Source organism: Arachis stenosperma, chromosome 7, assembly GCF_014773155.1.
Source record: "Arachis stenosperma cultivar V10309 chromosome 7, arast.V10309.gnm1.PFL2, whole genome shotgun sequence".
Classification (NCBI taxonomy): domain Eukaryota; kingdom Viridiplantae; phylum Streptophyta; class Magnoliopsida; order Fabales; family Fabaceae; genus Arachis; species Arachis stenosperma.
The window spans coordinates 15,485,865-15,495,663 of NC_080383.1; the positions used below are offsets into that span (position 1 = coordinate 15,485,865).

At 36.3% G+C, this 9,799-nt stretch overlaps 1 protein-coding gene across 1 annotated transcript; it reads left to right on the plus strand.

Moving 5' to 3' along the window:
* Positions 1-2,540: 2,540 nt before the first annotated feature.
* LOC130940386 (uncharacterized) lies at positions 2,541-5,803 on the plus strand. The gene is made up of 2 exons (XM_057868504.1): positions 2,541-2,797; positions 3,746-5,803. Exon 2 carries the CDS (start codon positions 3,758-3,760, stop codon positions 5,639-5,641), a length of 1,884 nt encoding a protein of 627 aa, XP_057724487.1. The 5' UTR covers positions 2,541-2,797; positions 3,746-3,757; the 3' UTR covers positions 5,642-5,803.
* The last annotated feature ends 3,996 nt before the right edge of the window (positions 5,804-9,799 follow it).

Consider the following 9,799-nt stretch of genomic DNA (forward strand, 5'->3'; position numbering starts at 1 on the left):
TTAAAATTTCACCTAAAGGTTTTCACCATACTCAATTTTCCAACTCCCGCCAACCCCCTAACATTCCAAGAGCTAAAAATCATTTAAAACCAGCTATACACACCTTACTTTATTTTTTGGGCGACTTCTTCTAACTTTCTCCTTTTGCTTTGCTTGCCTTTTCTTCCGGACTATTGCCTCATTCTATGCCTGCAGTACTGCCATAATATCATCTTCCTCGTTGTACTGAACCGCTCCAGATTCAACTGCCAGGTCCCAAGCCTTCCTGTTCTCTTGCATGTCATTCTCACGTTTATTTTCAGACTCTTCCGTGCCGGTATCACTGTCAGCATCCAGTGTTGCATCCCTCAGGTCCTCTGACTCCCCCTTGCACCATCATCCTTTACCTCCGCCGTTACTGCAAGACATTGGCCTTCCAAACTGTCCGGTCCTTTAACCGGTCGAACCCTTTTCGAACATTTTTGTACGAACCGTAACCTGTCCTTATCCCATCCCCTGCCAAATCACAACCCCGTTTCCCCTTCTGCATGTCGACGAGCTCAAGAGGACCCACCAACCCAGACGAGACCTCCCCTCTCAGCCTCGCCATCTCCAAGCCACCATCAATACGCTGCGACCCTGCCGCACTCGACCCACCGAATTCATCACCGCACCTTACTACGTCATTCAATTCGCGCCGCGCCCCACTCGCAGCTGTACTTTCCATGTACATACTGCTAATCTCAGCCCCAGGAGCCCTACAATCACTTCCATAGTCGCAGGATAAGGTTCGACCCGAATCTTCTTCCGCAATACTAGGTAACAATCCTACACCATCAGCCGTTGTCTCTTTAAATCCCTTGATTGTTGTCGTTGTCGTTTTAGAATTCAAAAATTTGGTACTCCATTCATTCAAAATCTCCGGGGGTATTACCATTCTGCTCTCTTGCTGTTCTTCATCCCTTACCACCATGACAACCATCTCCGCCTCCACTTCCCGTCCCACTACCTGCACGTGACTACATTCCCCAGCATCATAGGCGCTGCCGAGCATGGGCCCACGATTGCCGGCCACGACCTCCTTCAACATACAACCCGGTAAGGTCCAAGCATTACTTCCCACCTCCTTAACCACCACATCAAACCCAACCGTGCCTACAACGAGATGGATTCTTTCACTAATGGCGTCAAGCCGAAACGTATCAATCAGCACACGCCCCACGCTAAATGACATAAGAGAAATTGTCGCAGCATCACATGACACCACCTTACCCCACTGTTCACCAATTATACGGAATGTAGCGTCTGACCAAAAATATAAAGGGACCCTAACGCACTCCAGCAAAACTCTTCTCTTATCACATATTGTTCAGCCTCATTCCACCGTCTAACACTACTGAAGAATGTTAAAAGGCCATCCAGTTTCAGAGCAAGAGCCTCTTCCACACTACGAAAGCTATCGAAAACTAATAAAACTTTATACGTCCCCATCTCACAAATCTTTACCACGTTAGGCCAATTCGTCCAAGCTGTTGCAGTCAATAAATGAAAATCTATGGCAGAAGTTGTTATTCCAATAATACTCCTATTTATCCAATCCAAATTAGTGGTATCCGCAGAGACCCGAATTTCCTTTACCGATGAGTCCCCTACATGATTACAAGCCTTCACGTCGTCCACAAGATAATAAGGTTTGCTACCAATAATCCCACGAGTAGCCTCCCCAATATCTGCGCACCTCCTTTCATATACTTACTCTTCATCCTGTCCGGAAAATTTTCCATCATCAGCCCTACCGTCCATCGCATTCTTCCTTGTACCTCTGGTGTCTACCACAATCTTATCCCTCTTGTACTTAGCCTCTCTTACAAAAATCTCCTTCCCTCGTAGCCGCATGGAATTTATTTCTGATATCGCTTTCAGCGCCCCTCCCTTTGTAGTGTACCTGATGAACGCAAAAAGATATGCATCACCATTTCTTATTTTCCTTGAGAGATAGATGTCATTGATCCTCCCCGTCTATGAAAATAGCTGAAACAATTTCTGCTTCGATATATCTTGCGGTAGCCTATCCACAAAGGTGGTGAAAGAATATTATTCCAATCTAACATACTCTTTCTCGTAGATCCTTTTTGTTTATGTTATTTTCAGTCACAAAAAAAAATTACGTAATGCGACATCAAAAAAATAACTACTTTTTATATTGATCGCGTAAATATTCATTCAAAAATTTTACACTTTCAGTACATCAAACTTAAACTCGAAATAATATTCTGAATCATGCGGTGTTAATTTGATTTTTTTTTAATTTTTTTATTTTATCTAATTTTATTTAAATAATTTAAATAAAAAAATTCAAATTAACTCAGATCCTATTATCCTAACATATCTCATACAGTGAGTTGAATTTCATTTTGGACATGTAGATCAGTAGATGTAATCATGTAAAGTAACCCACGGAATTGCTCTCTCCTCTCTCTTTCAAAAGCAGTAACGAACTCTAAACCCACTAACCCACAGTAGCACTGTAGCAGTGCTTCCAAAAACCCCCCACTAAGCCAGTGCCCAGCCCGCTGTGGCTGAACTCTTCTCCTCGGCTACAGGGTGCCGTCGTCGCCTCTGGAAGCTCTGCTCGCCCTCTTTCCTCCATCCGCTTCTCCTCTACGTCGTCGCCTCTGGCCCTCTTCTCTCTCGCACAAGCTCTTCTCTTCTCTCTCTCCGAGCTTCTCACTCTGCGTCTCTGTCTCATCGTTCCTCCCTGCCTCGCCGTCTGTTTTGTTCCTGCCTCGCCGTCAGTTTCGTGCCTTCCTCGCCGCCGGTAAGCTGTGCTTGTTCGATTTTTTTTTTCTTTTGTTAATTAATTTTGATGATTTTGAGTTTCCGTCTTTCTGATTATATGATTCTGTAATTTGGAATAATGTTTATGATTATGAGTTATTATTAATCTATACTTCTGAGTTAATTATTCTTGTAAATTTCCCTGATTCTTGATAATTTTTTTTCCTGAGTTAATTTTTCTAAAATAATTTTGTTGATTGCTGATGGGAATTGTTAATTCTGACTTCTGAGTTTGTGTTCTGTATGTAATTGTTAATTTTGTATCTTCAGGTTGTACGTATTGTTGGCTTGTTGCTGATGTGAATAGAAATTGTGTAGGTTTGTGTTCAATAATCAATACTTAGTTGTTGGCGTAAGTTTGGGTTCAACAATTAGAAATTTATGTAAGTAGTGTCTTAATTGTTGTTTCCTTTGGTGGTGGAACATCATGTTTGCCAGTTAGGTGCGTTTTGATTTCCTTCAGTCATAAATATTAATGTTTTTGAACTTGTTTATGCATGTTGTCTCTTTTGTTTCGGTTTTCTCTGCTTTGCTTACTTCAAACTTGAAACCTTTCGGACTTGGGTTGGTTTCCTTGAAACTGAACTATTCACAACATTTCACACTGTTTTTCGGCAGCTTGATTTTAACTTTATATTGCTTTTATTTCACTTTATTTGCACTATGCTTGTACGTTCAAGTTTTTTCTTTTGATTTTTCCCCCTGTGTTTTAATTATGGTTTTTAACTTAATTATGATTCTTCGATTTCCAAGTTTTCTTCAATTCTTTTATAGATTACAGTTACATAAGTTCCTTTCTTCGTTTATTTTGTGGTGTATTTATTTATTTGCAAATGGTGATACTTTGAAGTGCACTTGAACAACGCTTTTATGCCTTTTTTATGTCAAGTTAGGAATACTGAAACATTGTGTTGGTACTGTTTGGTAGGTGGTTTTTGAGATGGATCTTCCCCAATTTAGAACTGCGTTCTTGCCTAGAACTTTGAACCCATCTTCTTCACCTTACCTCCAATTTCCACCCCTTGGACCATTCTCAAACCCTTTTCGGAGTTCTCCAAACCTGAAATTCCGGACACAGAAATGCTTTCCGGTTGTTTCATTCTCCGAAGGCCATAAACAGATTGCCAAGTTCCCCTTTTCTGGCCAGAATCCACTAGATTCTACTCAACATAATGCCTGCACAAGAGATGTTCGGTCTTATGCAGGTCGGAGCAAGAAGAAAGGTGGTGGCTCTTCCGGTGGCCGGATTGAAGGCGGTGCTGAGTTACGAAGACGGATAAGGCGCAATGCCAGGGCAAAAAACAAGAAACGTGCCGAATCTCTATTCTACCGACTGAAAAACCCAAGAGGGAGTAATTATGCTGATAATGTCTCTGAGGAGTTGCTCCAACAAATTGGTCAGGGGTATGATCGAATGGTCCGGTTCATGGAGAAGGATGATCCAAATATACGTCACCCTTATGATTGGTATAAATATGGTCAATATGGACCCTACTCTTGGCGTGGAGTTGTTGTTGGTGAACCGATTATTGGCCGGTTTACAGATGAACGTGTGACATTAATGACTGAAGTGAGGGACCATGAGGAGTGGGAGGAAATTGAGAAAGCTGAAATGGCTGCCGATTTTGGGAAAAAAGTTAAGCAGCTTGATCAGAGTAAATTAAGATATTTTTGGGTATTCATAAGGCACCCAAAGTGGAGACTTTCGGAGCTTCCTTGGCAGCAGTGGACATTGGTTTGCGAAGTAGTACTTGAAGCTGGTAAGCAGAGATTAGATAAGTGGAATTTGATGGGAAGACTTGGGAGCAAGGCGAGGTCATTGATAGGGCAATGCGCAGCTTGGATGCGACCGGATATTATATATGTGAAGAAGCCAGTTTTCCAGTGTAGGTTTGAGCCACAGGATAACTTTTTCAAGCCACTAATTCCTCTTCTTGATCCTAAAACAGAACAGGATTTTCTTTTTGAATTGGAAAACGATGATGGAACTGTTGACACATGTACTTATTTTGGTGGGTTGTGTAAGATTGTGAAAATAAGTCAAAAGGCATTTGTTGATGATGTGGTGAATGCGTATCAGAAATTGAGTGACGAGAAGAAGTCCAAGTGTTTGGAGTTTTTGTTGGGCAATCATCCAGTGGAATTGTTGCATCCGTATACTAAGGAGTGGAAGGCCAAGTTAGAAGAGGAGGAGCTGGGATGTGATGCGCCCGAAGATGATGATGACAACCATGCTTTTGCTGGTGATCCGAATGAAACTGAGGTTCTTGATTGGATTGAGGATGAAGGTAGTGATGATGATGATGAAGAGGAAGATGAAGAGGAAGAAGAGGAGGAAGAAGATGAGGAGGATGATGAATATGATGATGAATTTATGGACATGGAAAAAAGTGAAGACGGTAAATTTCGTGCCATGGAAGATGATACGCTCATCGATGAAGACGAAAATGAGGAGGATTGGGATGAGGAGTTTGAAAAGGCAACAAAAAGTGCAGACGCGATGGAAAATCTGGCGAAGAAGAGTGTTGAGTTCACTACAAATTTATATAAGAAGCAATTGAAAATGATGGAAGGACAGGAAGAATCAGAGCAATCAGCAGATGGAGACGAAACCTTCTTGAGAGGGAAGCGAGCTAAGGTTAAACCGGAAGAGTGGAAGTACATTGGGGTTGGTCCATTTAGAAAAAGGATCAGGAAGAGCAAACTTCCGCCGGAGATGTTTCTGCAAGCAGCCATTAGGCCATTCACTTACCGGAATCTCGTTAAAGAGATTGTCTTAACTAGGCATGCAATTTTGGATGGTGAGATTGGTAGGAAAGATTAAAGGCAAGTTCCTTTTTTTAATTGAGGCTACAGTTGTGTAGATTGTAGAATATGTTGTCAAGAAAAGTTAAGGATAAAATTAGCTTACGGTTTAAGATGGTATAGGACATCAATTTTGGATTATAAACTATTTATCTAATAAATTATTTGAAATCAGTATTATTTATTTATGTTTGTGTTGGTTACCTTTCTTTCGGATAATGTCAAGTGAATTGAGGCAAAGAATCTGAATCATCCCAAATTCATTGTCTTTTGTTTCATTACTCATTACTATTATATTTGCATGCAATTTCCTGCTATTCATCTACACTGTGCGGTCTCTGGCTCCAACACAAATTCCAATCAGGTACAGTGTAGCTCTTGGTCTTTAGAAGATAATTTTAATTGGTTCAACTATATAACTATGATTATGGTATGGTATGCAGATCTTGCATATCAAGCTCCAAAGTAGTTTAAACAAGAAGTTTCGTCAAATGGTTTGTATTACTCTTGCCAAAAGAAAAGATTAATATAAACAAAAATGTTGCTACTTGTATCTTTTTCATCTTAGTGCACATCTTGAATGGTCAAATTTTTAGAAATTTCATCAGTTATGTCGTATCTTTAAATTAAACAAATTCCTTTTATGCATCTCTCACTCACTCCACCGTTCCCTATAGTTGTGGATGCTTAAGCTACATTCATTTTTATTCTTTTGGTTTGAAATCATTATTTGTTTTGAGACTTTCATTAGTGATTGTCTAAGATACAATAAGGTAATTATCTATAAGATTGTATTTATTTTTAAATCTTTATTATTTTTTTATCATATCTATATTACCAAATTTATTTAATCCGACAAAGTTGAATGCAAGCGAATTGGTTCGATTCAGTTGAACTGCATTGTTTGAGATACAATAAGGTAGTTATCTATACTTATATATAATAGAAGTCAAGTTGGGTTAGTCTAATAGTTAATTCACTAGTTTGTTTACGTAAGTGTTAGGAATTCGAATTCTGATTCATTGACAAATGACATACTCTTAAATAGACATTTGATGCACGATAGATTAGTTTTGGTCTGTCATGTTTGGAGATACCAGAGAAAATCCAAAAAAATATTATGAAAATTGTCTTTTGCAACCCAAATCCGTCAGGGTTGAACTAAGGTAATTTGTTAAGAAAATAGCAAATCTCTTTTTTTCTTCCAAAATATAACATAAAATAAAAAATACCTAGCTAGTAAAAGTAAAACTACTTCATGGGAGTTTACTTTGGGTTTTTGTGCTTCGAGAAAAAAATGTATATTTTAGCTGGGGTTGGTAATGGGGTCCAAGCCCAATAGAGGAGTTAGGCTTGGTTTACTTAAGGAACAAGCAGTTGTATATCTCACAACCCAAAAACAAAAAAGTTGTTGTATATCTCGAACAAAAAAAAAAAAAAAAACCGTTGGATGCGTTTAATTTTGAGAAGAGAATAAGATAAGACAACGAAAACAAGATACAAAAATAGTAATATAAAAATTTACAAAAATTAATATTTTTATATTTTATTTAGTGGTGAATTGAATATAAAATAGAATAAATAATAAAAGTCTAATTTACCTTTTTTTCACATAAAATTTAGAATAAAAAATATAATTATAAAAATTTGATAATGATAATACAAAAAGATATAAAAAAATAAATTGTGTCTACTAATTCAATGTTTTAGAATACAATATCTCTATCTATGTCTCACTTATCAAACACAATTTTATATCTCAGTGTCTATCTTTCAGTAGGGGTGTTCGCGGTGCGGTTTGGATCGGTTTTGAGTAAAAAACTCATCCGATCCGAACACTAATTTTACTTGCGGTGCGGTTTGGATTGGATGCTATTTTTAAAAAAATCCGATCCGATCCGATCCAATTTCAAGCGGTTTGGATTGGATTGGATTTGCGGTTTTATAAATTAAAAAAATTAAATACATATAACAAGTCTCAACATCAAATTTTAAATAATTAACAATGACATAACAAGTCTCAACAATATCTTAAAAAGCCAACAATAACATAACAACAGAAATAAAATTATAGGTTAGTTAAAATAAATAAATAAATAACATTTTGAACATAAAATATTTATTAAATAATAATAATACATGAATAATATAAAAATGTATAAAAAATTGAACATGTGATAAGTATAATTATAAATATAATAATAAAATAATAATATTATATTACATTGTGCGGTTTGGATTGAATTGGATTGGATCAGTTATGAAAATTAGATCCGAAATTCGATCCGATCCAACGGTTTGCAAAAAGTAGAATCCAATCAAATCTAAATTAGTACGGTTTTAAGTGATTTTCGGTTTAAATTGAATTGAATGAGCGGTTTAATTTAAATTGGTTTAGATTTGAACACCCCTATCTCTCAGTATCATATTTTTAGTATACGTTTTATTCCTTCTCTAGACCAATAAGGAAAAAAAAAAGGTTATATTCCTTCTTATTAGTCATTAGCTATTACTCATTGCATAGATAATACGCATTACAGTGAGCAAGATGGTTTTTTTTGGTGGAGGGAAGCAAAGATGATGAAAATGGTCTTAGAATCATGAAGCTTCATCCAATATTCTTACTTGTTCATGTACTTGCTTATCTTCTTTCTTTTTGTTCTCTTTTTGGTAGATTTCGTTCATCTAGCTTATTCCAATAACATCTGTTTTTCGTTGAAGTTGCTTATGATTCATATATTGGTTCATATGACTTCTCACCCTCAAATTATTATGATTTTCTGGATGTTGGGGAAGCATGCTGGACCCATATGGCTGATATTTTGTGATCCATGATTGATATTGTTACATCATCATGTCTTAATAGTCAATCACGGAGTCAAATTTTTTTGTCAATATCAACTATTTTTAATTTTTTTAATTTTATATCCTAAATCATAATCCGAAATTCCAAATTTTTCAAAGAAACGAGGGTTAACAAAATAATTTTACAATAAAGAGTTGACAAATGGCTGGTAACTAATTAAAATTTGGTTCTCCATACTTATTTTAATAGTAATGATAATAACACCACTAAGGAAAATGAATAAGTCACGGGTCCAAAAAATTAGTCGGACTAGAAGAGACTAGTAGAGAGTTCATTCGCCAACTACCTTACTTGATTGACCATGATTGCCATCCATAATCCATAATAAACTTATTTCAACAAATTGGAAGTAGTTCATTCTTGACTTTCTTTTTTACATTCATTACTAGTATTAATATATTTGTTGCCTAGACGCTACTGCCAATTGATGATGAAATTATGAGTTTTGACAACGGTTCCAACTTCAAACAGTTGAAATAATGCTTGTTCATTGTTTCTCATCAACTCATTCAGATTCATGAATGCTTCAAGATAGTAGTTATACTATTGATACTTTGAACCATATTAAATCATAAAACTAAAAGATATTTTATTTTACTTTTAGATATCTCTATCTACTTGTAGTTTATACAATTTAGTATTTTGGTACTAATATGAATGAAGTTGACTAGTTGAGAAGTTCTACAACAATAACCAAGTAAATGCATTGAGATATCTATAAATTACAAATTTATGATATTTTATATTTTCATCATATTTAATGAGGTGATTTATATTGATTCTCGTTTATCCGACGTATCCATATCTTGATTTATTTATTTATTTATTTTGGGTAGTGATATTTTGATATTTTTTAAATACATACTATATTTACGTACCATACTTTGTATTCGTATTTGTACACCAACTTTAAAACATTAGTCCTTTTATTCGGAATAACATTTTTCCTTAAATATAACCCAATATTTTTTAGGGCTTAGTGTTGGGTCGAAAGACCTTAATTGAATTCCCAATCTGCCCAAGACCAACTCGTCAAAATTAGGTCATTGGCTTAGTTGCATTGAGGATTCATTACAACATATAATAGCGGAAATTTTGCAACGATTTACCGAGATCGCTGCAAAAAGAAATCAAGCGGGGTTAATGTAGTAAAATAGACAGTGCTGCAATGTTGTCAATATTTAGCGACGATTTAACCTGAACTGCTGTAAAAAGGATATTTAGCAGTGAAAAAGTGTAAGCTGCCAACAGCCAAAGAAACCGAAGGTCGCAACAGTGTCAATAGTTGCAAAAATATAGATTATTGAACTG

Excerpts from the sequence above, each read along its gene's own strand:
- LOC130940386 (XM_057868504.1), top strand. The coding sequence starts at position 3,758 with ATGGATCTTCCCCAATTTAGAACTGCGTTCTTGCCTAGAACTTTGAAC.